Below are 15,944 nucleotides of genomic sequence, written 5' to 3' on the forward strand. Positions count from 1 at the left end.
TGCTTATAGGCATGTTCCGGATTTTGAAGATTTTTGGGCCGGATGTTATAATGAGTACCAAACCAGAGAGAGGTATTGGTCTAGGCTAACTCTTGATGTAATCAACTTATGTAATGATAAAATTGATGTTAGTGATAGTGCAGATGATGGCTCTTATATGAGGCCCTCTACTTGTGAACAAATCAAGGACACTCCTATAGTGTCAACTCCGCTTGATGGTCCTGTCATTGAGACTTCTCATGGCTGACATCATTAAAAGGACAAACAAGTGGGTTGAATGGACCCAAGCAAGGAAGAAGAGAACTGGAGCCTCTAGTTCTGCGAGTGGAGTAGCATTCGAAATTGCTCAGTCATCACCAGCCGATACTTCCATCACTGCTGTCACATCAACATCAACTGGACCAACACAATCAATTGGTGTAGGAGGAGATCAACCTCCTGAAAAGAATATACAAGTCCCTCCAACTTGTGGAGGAGGATCTTTGCCAGATACCGAAAAAGTTGGAGATAAAGAGGTAGAGAAAGAAAAAGACAAGGAGAAATCAGTAGTTAAGGACTCCTCTGTACTAGTCATCAACTTAGATGGTGACAATAATCCTCTAAATGGACAGGAGCAAGATACATCTCAACAAGGTAAAACTCTAGCCCTTTCAATTACTAAAACAATTGCCTTTCCATTTGCTAGCGAGAGCATGGTGACACCCTTAGTGGTGAGGAAGCTCTTTGATCCTACAACCCTAGAGTCAACACTCAATGTCCTTTCAATCGAATCTTGGTTGGAAGAGACCTTTGATAGAAAGAAGAGGAGATGTGAGGAAAGTGCTCCATCTAAAGACCTCATTGTGCAAGCAACCTAGCCTCAAACTGCGTCAAAGAAAGAAAAGAAGCAGAAGACCATTGCAGCGTTGGTGACAGACTCAACTTCCATAGACTTTCTTGTGGAAATTACAGAACCTCATAAGGAGGGAAAGTTTCATGAATTAACTCCAAATGATTTTTCAGATCAAAACTGTTGACATGGGAATTCCAATGCATGACTCTACACTCAACATCTGGAAATCAACTAATACAAAGATAGAAGATAAGCTGGAGGAGTTAAGGTTTGAGAAAGAGGTACTGAAGGCCTCAAATAGAAAATTGATGGATTACATTAGAGCTGCACTTGGAAGAACACCATCAAGTACATTTGATCCAAGTGCAGAGGAGAACAAGAACTTATTGCTTAAGCTACAACAAGAGAGGCAATTTGGTAAAATTGGTCATGCCTGGATGGATGAACTCAAGGCCCAAGGTCCTCCCCTTATTGAGAACTTTGGAAATTTGTTGTTAGATGCAGATATTGAGAGAAGCAGTGTCAAAACACTAGGACTCAATGAAGAAGGAACTAGAAAGCTTAATTGAGCAATTGTCTTTGTTACAAGAGGTGATTGACATGAAGACTAATGTGGCTGTGAATCATGGGATACTTAAATCCCACCAAGAGCTATTGCTTCATTGGAAGCAATCTTTGGGATTCAAATATGACAGTTCAATGAAGTATGAGAATGGATTGAAGTGTGTCTGTGATTTTGTGAAAAAGGAAATGGATAAAATATTTGAATATTTAAAGATTTTGCATACTCAATCTTATGTCACCAATAACCACTGGTTGGTGGATGTTGAGCGAATGAAGACTAAGTTTTTGGCATTCATTGAAGAAACTTCTAATCTATAATGACCCGTTTCAGATTTTTATTCGAGGGGAAACAAATCAAACTGATCGTACTATGCAAGAAGGGCCGTACATGTATCACGCCAAGTTGGGAGGATTGTAGTGGTTGTACAGTGAAGTCAGTACTTGAGTTCTAGATGCCGTATGGACTGTTGTTGAGTGATTACAGTAGGGTGTATGGGTAGTTCGTACGGTATGCCCCCCAAATGCCGGTAATGCCCCCCAAATGCCGTACGGGATGTAGCAAGTGATGGCCATATGTATGGTGGAGAAGTGTTACTCTTTACGTACGGTATAGTGTCGTACAGTGGGAAGATGTTTGGCCCTATGGAGGCTACAGAGATGTACAGTCGCTGAGAATGAGCAGAGAACTACCGTACGGTGAAGACAAGGAGTTGGATGCTGGGGTTGGTGAAAGTGCCTATGTACGAAGACTTGGATGGTGTGCAAATAGAAGGAAAAAGGTCCTGTAGCCAAACTTATAGATCCAAATATGTGATGTGAATCCAAACAATAGAGATTTTGAACACAACCTTCAGTTAATAATTGCCAATAGATAGTGCTCCGACTTGCCAGATCCCAGTGAAGTATTACATGCAATGGAATAGGGTGAGGGTTGAATCCCACCGAAACCAAACGAGCCAAATAGGGACGATCTTTCACTTCCAAAATGGCAAATTACAGAGAACTCCAACAGGAATTCGTAGAACAAAGACAAATAATCCAAAGCATACCAACTACAACCTACAAGCCGTGCTTAAATACCCGTCAGGAAACTTTTCGAGTGTGTACAAAGATAGTTGACGGTGACACAAACTATAGAAACATAAATAAAAATGGGTCCGAGATACATTAAATCAATCAGCCCATTACAAAAGTTTGATTTATTATTTATTTTATAATGGGAACGTTACATAATCCAACAAACTTCCAAGTGGCAAAGCTTCCAGAACTCGCAGCAGTGGACTGCGTCTTGAAGCATGCAACAGAGAAGCTCCAATCAAAGATTTCCAAAATGGAAGAACTGACAAAAATGCACGACTATTGGATGGTTAGAGTTGACAAAATTCTTATCCCAAGTATCATGAAGTTGAAGAATGTAACTGAAGCAATGAAGGCCTACAAAGCTTAATCCATAACTTTAAAGAACTAATACTTTGACATAAGCAATACATACATCCTCTCTGCAAATGTGACAAGTATTCCCCTTTCTCTCTCTCTTTCTCTCTTTTTTGATATTGTGGCCATGTTTGGCATTATCCTAATAGGCTTAGACTTTGTAACGAATGATAACTCAGTTAATTCTATTTCTAGCACTCATCTGTTCAGAGATTCTCTGCAATGTAATCATCAAATGTAACTGGCCATTTCTAAGAAGGCCTATAAATGTGACTTTTTGAAGAGTAAATAAGATTGGCAAAATTATTATGTGTGCAAACCCCTGTAGCTGGGACTATTGTGTGAGACTCTGCATCTACATTTTCATCTTGTTGTTCATTTAATTCTTGTATGGTGCTTGGAATGAAATAAACTGTTAATTAAAGCTGTGAGATTGCAAATAAAATGGGTTTTCTTTCTTTCTTTTCAGTGGTTGTAAGCTTTACTTCCCTCATTTACAGTATTATGTTAATTCCCCTATTCTATACAAGTTAGTTCATATGCATTCCATTGTTGTGTGGGAAGTCCGGAATTTGGTCAATAAAAGGAACTGAATAGGAAGCAATTTGGGTATTGTCAAATCTCAATAACTTGGGTAATTTGGGTATTGTCTAGTTGACCATACTTTCTCTTCTTATGTGGCGTGCATTGGTAGATAGTTTTGCATTGTTGTTTCTTGCATCCAGAAGATAGAATAGATTGCATTGTAGGTGTTAGATGAGCTTAACAATGACTTATATATATTCATATTTGTGTAGGTTGTGAGTCATAATCTGAAATTGACCTAGATTGCTTGAAGTGTTGGGCAATCTGGTTATACCTCTTCTACTCTCTGTTTAAGAGCATCCCCCCAAAATTAGCTGATCTACTAAAAACAAATTCTTTGCAAATCTTTGCACCACAAGGGAGCTGTACCTTTCAATTCTGGGGTCTCTGATAAGATTACTACATTGACCCTTTTGTCGTTAAATGTTTTGTATTCAACCGCATTGGGAACATTAAGAGTCAAGGAATAAACCAAATCCAAGGAAGACAAATTGTTAATCAACATGTTATAAATTGTCATTAAAGAAACTAAGTCAGACAAAAGAGATCAACAAATCTTAATAAAACAAAGTTTGATAACACCTTTTTCAAGTATGATACATTGGGTTCCATCCGCTTCCCATAGACTACTTACACTAAAAGTTTAAAATGAATATATTGCATGAGCAATCCTTCAACAAGGTGTAGCAAGACTATAACTAAAAAGAAATATTTAACATACCCACCTTTTGATGTGAGTTTTATTCCCTTACAACATATAGGATAGAACACTCAATGTTTTGGGATGAATCGCTGAATATTAAATCCTCTTTTGCACAAAGATACTTCTTATTCTAAGACTAATGTGAAAGATCATAATGTGACTTCATGGTTCCTTCTTACTGTGGATGCTCACTCAAGGATATGAATGTTTTTTGCTGGGATCACGAGGGACTTACTCTATTCTCTAAGGCTTGTCATCTTGATTCAATTGATATAGCTTCATAATGTGCAATGAAAATATACTTCTGATTTCCAACTTATGAAATACCAATTGAACTTACAAATAGTACAAATAATAATCTACTTTTATTTAACCTAAGGATGCAAGAATGTGTGAATACAAGTGGACTCTACCAGATGCAATCTTGTCATTGACTCCATTCACCTAGTGCAAGCTCCTAAGTTGTGTTCAAGTGATTTTCAAATCAATACCATTTCTTTAATCTCATCTATTAATGCAAATTAAAGATCAAGTATAGATTGAAGTTAAGTGCATATAAATGTCATCTGACCACGCAAGGCATTCTTGCAATCAAGAAACTAGTGGTTTGGTTGAGGATTGAGTCAAGCAAGGATGCATTCACAATTTCTCTTATCCAACTAACTTACTCAAAGAAAACTCTAACTTGACAATTAGATATGAAATCTATTAAGTGCAAAAGTGAAGAAACCATGTAAAACTCCAAATAGATTACACTTATTCACCATGTAAGATGCAACAATGAATAGTAGAGCAAATTTGGCGGTATTATAGCGATAATTCTCCAACAATGCTCTGTTACAAATGAAGAGAGCAAGCCTTACATAGGAGTTCAGTGACAATGAATGATCAAGATTAAAAAAAATCAATGGCTCAGTTTAATCCGCTACAAACCTTAATTAGGGTTGCCACTTATATCATCCAATGAGATCAAAGCACCACCACACGTGCCAATAGAAAATTTACAATGCTTTATTGACTAATCAAAAGACACCAAAATGTGTGGCCAGTCAAAACTAAGAATCTAACTATCATCCAATGAGGAAATTAATTGCCACATAGGCTTAGATCAGGTCTTCTTTTAGAAGATATTTTCCTTTAATATTTTCTCTCTTTGCAAATTCTATGAACCTGGACAAAATATCATTAAGTTCATTCAGTAGAGGACTAGGCACCCTATGTATCTTCCAATCAGCAGTACCTAAGTTGTTCTTGTGGCAAGATGTCTTTCCCAATCTAGTATGTTGTCTTTACTAGAGGCCATGGAGGCCTTGAATATTGCAACTTTTCTCAATTGGTTCCTTCAGACAGTCTTGCAATCTTCAAAAGTGGAGAGCCATCATTCTTTCCTTTAAAATCTGCAAACTCATATTTTCCTCTTTTCTTAAATCAAATTGAAATATTACCTTCACTGATTCCTGAATCTCATCCTGAATTGCTTGAACTGTGGCATTGAGGCAGTGGCAATCACGTTTCACCTTGTCAAGAGTATCTTGGTTGAAAACTAGTACAAAAATTACCACTCATTGACAAATTTTCATTCCATTTGTTTTTATTCTGTTGCTCTTCTTCAACAACTGTTTGCTTGCAATTGTGGGACAATTTTTTCTCTAATGGGCTGTTCACAAATTGCATCAATGTCTTGAAGTCTCACTTTGATTGATGTGATTGCATAATAGTTTCTCAAGAATTCTGTAAGGAAAGTAATTACTTTCCACACAACTTTTTCCATACATGCCTTTGACTACTAGATTGCCATCTTCAAAATCTCCAATTTATTGATTGATTCACTTTTAAGGGTGAGCGGTGCAAATGCTTAATCTTTCTACTGAATAGGATCAAATATTGTACTCCCTTCATCTTTTATTTTTCTCTTTCTACTTCTTTCCAACTTCTTTGCTTGCTCTTTGCTACAAATTTTGAATGGGCTCACGAGCATCTTCAAATTCTTGCTTCTTTTTTGTAGCTTCAATATCATCTTATAATGTCCCCACTTATAAGGTTAGTTTGGGACCAAGTAATACCTGCAAAATAAATGTTCAAACTTAAACAATTGTAAATCTAACTATACTATTCTACCCTCTATCTTAACCTCAACCTTAAAGATGTCTCCAATTCAGTTTTCCTAACCCTTGGTCCACTGTCTTCCCTAGAGCACAACCCTTAAGATTCTTCTTGGATGGTACGTCCTCTATCCTAGGCCAATCACATACATATATCTTGACATCATCAGAATATTTTGGCACATAAATCTCAGGCATGTCAGTCAGATGGAGATTATAGCAATCTCAGATACCAACATTATAGAGATGATGAAAATCTCAGGCATGTCGGTCAGATGGAGATTATTAATCTCACATACAAACATTATAGAAATCATATCAATATGGTCCCCTTACAGAATATGGTCCACTCTTGAGGAAGGATATTATGTCTTGTCTTATCACCTCTTGGAATGACAATTTGCATGAGCAATCCTATGATTCCGTTGATTCTTGTAGCTTCTTTATTTCCATGTAGATGGATAATGATTCAGTTGTTGATTCCTTGTATTATTATGCCTGAAGGATTCTTGTTTCTCACAATTTTGTGGATTGTTGCATGCTTTCCTATCACTGGAACCTTATTTGGTTCTTCACCATTTTCTGCAACTTGTTTTATTAGCTTGTGAGGAGAACTACTCATCTCCTCTTTTTTTTATCTACATCATGCTCCTCTCTTTTGGTTTCTAATTTGTTGGTGTAATCTTCAGTAGATTTTCAAACTTGCTATTCCTTGACTTTGTTTTGGACTCCAGAAGTATAATAATTTTTAATTTAACTTTTTTGCCCCTCTAACTGAGCTGCATGAACTTGCAATTGGTTCTAAAGATTCTAACCAAGTATAACCAAGAACAATATCTAACCCATCCGTATCTAAAAGTGTGAGGGTTTGAATAATAAATTGTCAGACACACACAAAATTAAAGGAGTGAAACAGTTGCAAAAAAACCTTTGCAGTGGCTGAGGTTGAATTTTAGTTGCTCACAGATGGCAGTGGTCATTGAAGAATCAAATGCAATAGAAGAATCAAATAATTGTTGGGGAAAGCACAATCCCAAGAATTTCCATTAGGTTTGCAGTTTTATCTCCGTTGTTTAAGTTGATATTTATTTTATATTCTTCTTTAGATATTCAATATTGCAGTGCATGTTACCCCCCAATTCTTGTAATGTGAAGTGGCTGTAATTTTCTAAATTGTTTAATAGTTGGAGCGATGCCAGGAGCTTTTCTCCAGCTTATCCTTTCCTCCTGGTGCTCTTAGTGAGTCAGCTTATAAATAGGTTGAAAATTGATAACATTATTTGGCTAATGCTATTTACCTATCAGAAAAAAATTAAAATTGCAGGGCATGTTCTAAACAATTATCTTGTATTAGCCTTTTCAAAATTGTGAGTGCCTGATTTGTTTCCATGTTATTATATTCTTGTAATTATACCCAAAACATATTGGTAGTCAACAATTTTTCTTGTGTGAATTCTTTATATTTGGAGCTTTCAATAATAGAAAATGTTCTCTAATCAAATAATACTGAAGGAGAAGTATTTATCATTTAATAGAATTCTTATAATTGAAGGATGCAGTTGAGGAAATAATCAATGAAAGCTATGAATATTTAGTTTGTTCCTTTTTCCAGAAATGGAACACCACGACAGCCATTACTAGTGTCATCTGCCAGGGCATGTTTGATACTATATTCTGGTGGAATCCCTCCAGCTTCCCTTGAAGGACTTGCAGAATTCTCTCATTGCTGGATTCTTTATGTTTTCCATATGAACACTGATTTGTCAAGGCTGTGGGAGCAACCGGCACATTCAAATTTCAGAGCAAAGGTCTTGTGCTTGGTTTAGTTGTGGGTGAAAATCATGTCTTTCTTAAAATTCTCTTTATTATTTGGTGAAGAATGTTTATTTTTCTTTGCGCAAAGAATTATCTTTGTTATAGTCAAATACATGGTAAATTGCATTTACTGCTTTGAATAATATTTAGTTATAAAGTGTATTTGACATAGATAGGTGAGAGTGCCAAGGCTGCAAGGTGGTAAGAAGGGCGTACTTGCAACACGATCTCCACACCGGCCTTGCCCAATTGGTCTTACTGTTGCAAAGGTATTCCATTTCAATTTTTTGTTTTTATGATATTAAGATGTTTCATTTGGGTCCTGTAGACTATATACTGTATCGCTTAATATCAATTTTGGAGTTTTTGAATTCATTTTTTTCTTTTCAATTATTTGACACAGAATAAAAACTGTCAAGATCATTCACCTAATAATTTTACCTTCACATCACATAGTATGTTCCTTTCTATATTCAGTCTCTTTAAGCTATGTCGAAAATATCATCTTGTTTAAGGATATCATATGCAACTAATTGTTAACTATTGGATGTCTAAGCCAATTTAAAAGCTCTAACTTCTGTATGTGATGTCACTTGCTATCCAAATTGATATGGTTTAATAGACAGATGTGCCGCGCATAGAGAGATATAAACTGAAGCTAAAGTGCTCCATCTAGTTCTTTTCTCTAAAGACATAAAAAAAAATAATATTCTTCTTGTAGTTGATGGCAAGTTGTATCTACTTACATAGTTTTTTATGTATTGTAAAAACCCTTGAGTGTTACCGATGTATGCAGATATGTAATTTTTCCTTATTGAGGAAATGTTCTTAGTATTTGCCAATTGACATTTTGTATCCATTTTTTTGGTGATTCATAGCATATTGTATTCGTGATTGATTTTAAAATTGTGTCAAGCTGTACAATGTAGACCATATTTAACTCGTTTCTCATTCCTGAATTGAATTCTCTCATCATTTATTTTGTGCTTTGTCAGAGAATATAAAATGGAATGGTGCTCAATGTAAATCTGTCTTCAAATTTGGAGAGTAAGCCCACTGAGATCTAAATTAAATATGGACATAAGCTAAGATCCTAATATTAACATCTGAGATTTGCAATAGACATCTGAAATAGTTTTTGAAAATGGAGTCATGCACATAGGGTGAATAATGCTTTAGGTAAATAAAACTATTTGGACTTGTTGCAGGGTCAATTTTAGCAGTGATGGTTATTTTGGAAGAGATAGTGAGTGTAAGGGTCTTCTAAAATAAATGCAGTTGTATGAAGTGGAGAAAGATACAGAAAGGGAGATGTGGGGTTTCAAGTCAGGACTAGAGGTTAGGACTGGATGGAGAATGGAAGTTCTGAAACAAAAATAAACTTTGCAGAAGGGGTGAAAGGATTGAATGAAGTGACTGAGGAAATGCAAGGAAATTAGAAGAACTGAAGATTAAAATGCACAGCAAATGTTTTGGGAACTTTCATGCAAAAGTTGAGATCAAGATTGCATATGGGAAGTGGATGAAGCTTGGACATCGCATAGCATGAGGAAAGTATGCTAATCAACTTGGAAGGCGTACAAGAAATGTGAGTTGTGAAGGATGGGAGATTGGATGAAGAAGGGGACAACATCTAGAAGAATGTCTATTAGATAAGATAAGATAATGATGTTAATGTCCAACAAAAGACCAAACAGGTCTATGGGACTGAAAGTTTACAATAGTGAGGCAAACATGAGCAGGAACACAAAGGTGTCCGAAAGTAAATGACAAAAACCAAAGCAATGACAACAAAGAAAGAGAGAGAGAGAGACAGGGAAAATGCTAAGAAAGACTAGGAGTCATTCTTGGGCAAACAGAAATCAGTCATTGAATGATACACGTGCTGATGTGTAAAGGCACTATATTGCCTTTGGCCACTTGCAGAGGAGTGTCACTGGTGAAAGTAACTGGAGCGGGATCTGACACATTTGGATAGCCCGATAGATCTAATAGAGCTAGAAGGCCTTTTCACACCACGCAAAGGAGATAATGGTGTAAAAAAGGCAGTAATGAGCTGAGTAGACGAGTGCCAGTGTGGAAGTAGTGACTGGATTGTGCTATCATGGAGCATGGCCTCATGAAGATAAAGTGCAAGACATTTTTGATCATAATAGCTGAAAAAGTCATAGAGAGAGAAGCATTCCTGAAACAGACAGAAGAATCTCCCTCTGATCTCATAGTATATAGGGCATTGAAAAAGAAAATGAGCCTCAGTCTTCACCTCCCCTAAAGTACAGAGCATATAGATCCGCTCCCCACTATCAATATGATGATCAGTCTGGGCCCGAAGATGGTGAGATCCAACTCTGAAAGAACCTAAGGAGATCTGTAGGGCATGAGACCACTGTCGGGAAAGGTAGCTAGGACGAACAATAATCCCATCAGGAATCTCCAAGAAGTGCTCTGCATAAAAGGACATCTGCGGGCGTAACCCACCAGAAGGGTTAACCTAGGTAGTGTCAATGTAGTCTATAGATGTCAAGCCGAATGTGCTCATTCAACTCCTGTCGAGAGGGGGGAGACAAGATGAGTGAGGGCATCCAATGAGAATTGGAAAGGGGGGAGACAATCAATATCAATACCAATCAAACCCAACAATGAAGAAGGCTGTGCATACCAACAGTGAGCATGAGAACCAGACTTAGTCTTCGTAGTAGAAATAGATGAACAATAAGCTAAATAGAAGTATCGGTCACGGTCCCCAACATTATCCGCAAACCAATGGAGGCAATGGAGGAACCAAACCAAGTCAAAGATGGCCACGAGACTAAAGGGATGAGCACTAAACCTGGCCAAAATGACACTGTGAGGAGTGAACCTGTGACATCTGATGATGCGCCTCAAGAACAAAGTCTAAACCCGCTCTATCGAAGCCCAATCTGAGCTGACAAGAGAAGGGCCCCAAACCACAGATCCATAAAGAACAGTTGGCTGCACAAGAGAGTCTAAGAGAGATAGCTTAGACAAGGTATCCTGGAAGTGATGTCTGAAACATTGTTTCTCAAGCAAAGCAAGAGAACCCATACCCTTATTAACTCTGGACTGAATAGCTGGTCTCATACTGAAATGTGGACCGGAAAACATAACCCCCAAATAAGTGTAGAATGAAGTGATCTCAATCTCCTGACCTTGAAAAATGAAGTGGAGATGAGAGGTCTTTAAGCAATTAAAAACCATGACTGGAGTCTTACTCAAGTTAACCACAAGCTGTCTCTGATCACAAAATGAAGCCAAGCCATCAACAAGTCTTTGTAACCTATCTGGAGAGGAAGCAAGAAGAATCACATCATCCTCAAAAAGAAGGGTGGAGATCAGAACCTAATGAAGGTAGCAACCATCCCTAGGGAGTGAAGACTTATAACCCAAACAAGTCAGGAGAGAGAGGACAACCCTGCTTAACTCCAATAGTGCTATGGATCGGATCCGAGAAACCCTTAAGAGTCCTGAATCTGCTAGTCACAGTCTCATGCAGTCTCATAATAGCGATACGTAACATCTTAAAAACACCAACCTTTCCAAGTCTCTCAAACAGAGCCACCCTAGGAACGGAATCAAAAGCTTTGCGAAAATCAATAAAGCAACAGTAAACCTTCTTCGATTTGTGTCTGGCTTCCTCAACAATAGCCCATAGAGTGAAAATGTGATCCATAGTCTGATAATCAGCCCGAAAGCTAGCCAGCCCTCTAGCCCTACAACCTTTCCTATCTAGCTCCGTAGAAAGCATAGCATTGAGGGCTATTGCATACAGTTTGGCAAAAGTGTGCCCAATCATGATAGTTTTATAGTTCCCCGGATTTGAGACATGACTGGTCTTGTGAATGGGATAAATCAAATGCCTACACAAGGAGGTCAGAAAACCAGTGTGAATCACTCTATTGAAAAGAATAGAGAGATAAGGGCCCGAAATTGAGGAGTCGAACTTGAAAAGCTCCGCTTGGAAACCCTCCTCATCAACCGCTCTACTACACTTCATGGATCTGATCGCCTCATAAATATGGGAGGGGGTGAAAGGAGGCAATGAGGGGTAGATGGAAGGCTGCCCAGGAATGTCATAATGAGCCATGGTGTGCAAGGTAAGAGAGAAAAAGTCAAGGGTGGAGGGTGGAGGGGGTTATAGGGGAAAAGAGTGCACCAAAAGAGCTGAGGATTGCAGTTCAGTGTGGAGCAAAGATATTTGCACTTAGTCGCAGCGAAGTTACGCTTCTTTCTCTGAAGAAAGTAGAGATAAGATGAGCAAATGCTGGCAAAATCAGTGGAGTGTGGCTCAAAAGTAGAACGCATAAAATGATGGAAAGATGGAAAGATTTGCAGTCTGAATCAAACCACTAGTTCATAGGGTAAGTATTGCGATGTTTGCTGCAAAGAGGCAAAGAAGGACAATGAGGAATGGAAAGGGTGTTAGACTATAGGATAGCTGTTGCAAGCAAGTCAAACATGGAGGTGTCCTCGCACGAGTCTGAGAAGCACGACAGATGGAGAATTCTCGAAAGATGAGCAGAAAAAAGCTCACAATCACCATCGATAAAATGGAAGAGAATGGGCTAGTGAGTAGTGACAGATGAATGATGAGGCGAATTGCAAGGGGGCGGAAGAAGAGGGGAGAGGCGAAAATGAATGTTGAGGAGAGCATGGTCCGCTAGAGGAAGGCGCAAGATGGTGAAACTGCGAATGCAAGGGATGAAGGAGGGAAAGGCAAGAATATAATCCACTACACTAGCACCACCCCCATGAGGCCAACAAGTGAAGGACTCAGATCCGGGAAAGCAGAAGAGGCCGTTCAAGATCACAAGGTCAAAAGACTCACAAAGCCGCAACAAATGTGTACCGTACACGGATAATAGCCCAAGAGCATCCTCTGAAAACCTTTGAAGCCCTAAAGAAGTTGGATCAATCTTGGTGGAGCATATGGAATCCAAACAACAATCATAAAGTGGAGTCTGTAGTACTTTGGTTCTCGCATCGAAATCCCTGAGAATAATAATGTCTCCTAGAGCAACAAATTGTGAGATAGTCTCGCAAAGATCGAAAAAGGGGTCTCCATCCTTGGTACCATGAATAGCATAGCGAGAAGAAGCTGGTGGAAAGTAGCAAGCCACCAAATAGAGATCTCTTTGACGGTGACACTTACGATCAATGTGGACCCACATAAATCTGGCAAACGTGTCTGAGTGTACAATAGAAGTGCTACTGAAAATATCTTCCTTAATCAAACAAGCTACACCTCTCGAGCCCCGCACCCCACCAGAAGCATGAACCTCCTCCCTACAAATGGATAACCACTGAAAATCGGTAACATCTCGAAGAGGACGTACAAGACTCTCATGTGTCTCAGATATGACAAGAATATTTGCGGATCCCATAGCATCATGCAGAAGACCAGGCAATGACCATAAGGATCCATTACCATTCTAGCAGTTAACAAGAAGGGAGCAAGTGGGGGTCTTCCTCTTGTCGGACTACTGGTGAGACCATCATTAGGCCATGGAGGCCTATCTCTGAACCCAACCATTGGGGGGGAATCTCTAATAACTGCTTTTAGATTTTTGATAGCTGCCAATTTACCAACCCGTCTTGCTTCTGCAACAATACCACAAGCATTTTTGAGTTCTGTAGCCTGAGTCCTCATGAGATCTTCGTCTAAGAAGATCTTGGAAGGAAGAGAAAATAGCTTCCTCTTAGCACGGAGAGCCCGAAGCCTGTCTGTAAGTGAACAAAATCTAATAAATAGGACATCACCATGTCCAAACCAGCACCTATCCAATGTGATGTTGGTAAGACCGAGTTGATCATAGGGGAAAGAGCCTCCAACTGCAAGAGGATCAAGAGTAGAGGGAAGTCCATGAACTCGCAGATTGAGCTCGCGAACACGTCTCACCCGCTCATTGTCAATCTTGCATTGTACCATTTTGTCAATACTAGCCAAAGGTTGAGAGTTTGCGTTACTACAAGGAGAAGCCCATGTTTTGACTTTCAATTCTGTTTCAGATACAAGAGAGGAGTGCTTAGCTGCTATGATGAATTGCTGTTCTTTGATGACATCAAGACCCTCTAGCTATGAAATAATAGAGCTGATCTTAGTTTGCAGTCCTGCTGTCTCATTAGTGAAAGTATTTGAGAAATGTTGGAACCTAGCCGTATTAGAGATTGAGGCACTCTTAAGTTTAGAAATGGTATCAGTTAGAGAGGTAACTTGCTCTCTCAATTGTAAATTGTCTATTTCTAGTTTGGAAATCCTGTCGCATAACCTCTGATAGGTGAGGAGTTGCTGGACATGTGTTGGACTTGATCAACATTATCGGCCATAATCAGATAGAACACAAACCACAGCCAATATGTCAAACACCTACTCAAAAACCCTTGGAGAGACACTGCATATAACACCTTATGCCTAGGTATAAAATAAGAGGTGAGCTCTCACAGCATACTCTCGAAAGCTGGTGGCAAAATATTCACAGCATACATAGGAAAGCACACTTCAACACTCACAGCATACTTCCGAAAACTGGCAGCAAAATATTCACAGCATACACTGGAGGATGCACACTCCCGAATACTGGCGGCAAACACCCCAAAAACTGACTACAAACACACCCCAAACACACCCCACATACTGTCTACAAACACACCTTGAAAACTGGCGGCAAACACATCCTGAGTAAACTCAGAAATCGACGAAAATCAGGTCACGGGCGGAAAAATTCCAGATCTAGGACACCATTCAGAATGATTAGAACATGTAGGATCCATGCTGTGCTGGATTAGGTGGAGGAAGATTTAGATGTGATTCAACTTGACTTTGAAAAGGAGAGAAACAACTCCATTGTTCCACCATATTGGAAAGGGCTCGAGGAGGTAAATCTCTATATGTTATCCAGGCTAGTTACAAAATTCACAAAGTTGTGGATTAAATGTCAGGTTAGCAAATTGTAGGCGAAGAATGTTCCCTTGACTTTTAGCCAAATGGGAGCTCCAAAGCCATAGGATAGTAAAGCTAGGCAGTCATTAGAAATTGTAATAGAAGGGGAAGATCCACTAGACAAAGAAGAGCGTGGAACTATAAAAGCATCATCAAGGGGGAGCGGCTAAAGAAAAGGTCAGATGAGTCAACTGGATGGTCTCTACATAAAAAACAGAGGCCAGAGATAATTATACAAACCAGTATCACCACTAGTTCCTCCAATGTATAGGAATTTGATATTTATACAGGTGAAAGGATTGTAACCAACAAAAGAATGGTCAGAAGACCAAACCACTCTGCCAATTTGTGACATGCAAAGTATCTGTTCTTTATAGGAAGATAACCAATTGAGGAATGAAGAACAAGGACATCCTGCAGAGACAAACTTTATAGGTTTCTCTCGAAACAAATTTATTTGAAGAGAAGTAGAGTTAGAGATTCTGATCCCATAGGAGTGTCATGAAGAGACAATGCCAGAGAAGGAGCAACTACAAGTGCATGAGCATTATTTAGTCACTCTAGATTGGTTAGAGGAGAGAATGCAAAAGGATTCAGAGAAAGAGATTGATCTTGCACTAGAACTACATTTGTTTTTGAGAAGAATCAACAAACCAATAGAGAAGGACAAGACAAAGTTCTCCAAGGTCACTAAGGATGAGTTAGGATCAAGAACTAGACATGGAATATTGCTTAAGATTGATATGGCCAAAGATAAAACCACCCCAAAAGAATATAATTTAATAACAATTGACATAGGGCGTGCTACCAAGGGACGAGTGATGGAGGAATTTGTTAACCCCACCTAGGCATTAAAGGAAAATATGAAGAAAATGAAGGAGAAATGCAAGAAATTGAAAAGTGAGAACAAGGCTCTATGTGCATATTTGTAGTGTCTTGTAAATCCTATTA

The 15,944-nt window shown here is 38.7% G+C and overlaps 1 protein-coding gene across 1 annotated transcript in view; it reads left to right on the forward strand.

Moving 5' to 3' along the window:
* The window catches only part of LOC149558774 (tRNA-thr(GGU) m(6)t(6)A37 methyltransferase), a 191,012-nt gene that overhangs the window by 53,147 nt on the left and 121,921 nt on the right, over positions 1-15,944 (forward strand). The window contains exons 4-5 of the mRNA XM_089832844.1: positions 7,833-8,028; positions 8,212-8,304. Coding sequence (XP_089688970.1) covers positions 7,833-8,028; positions 8,212-8,304 — 289 coding nt within the window. The remainder of the gene's footprint in view (positions 1-7,832; positions 8,029-8,211; positions 8,305-15,944) is intronic.

This window comes from Cupressus sempervirens, chromosome 5 (genome assembly GCF_028749045.1).
Source record: "Cupressus sempervirens isolate cs-2001-9-10 chromosome 5, ASM2874904v1, whole genome shotgun sequence".
NCBI classification, from domain to species: Eukaryota; Viridiplantae; Streptophyta; class Pinopsida; order Cupressales; family Cupressaceae; genus Cupressus; species Cupressus sempervirens.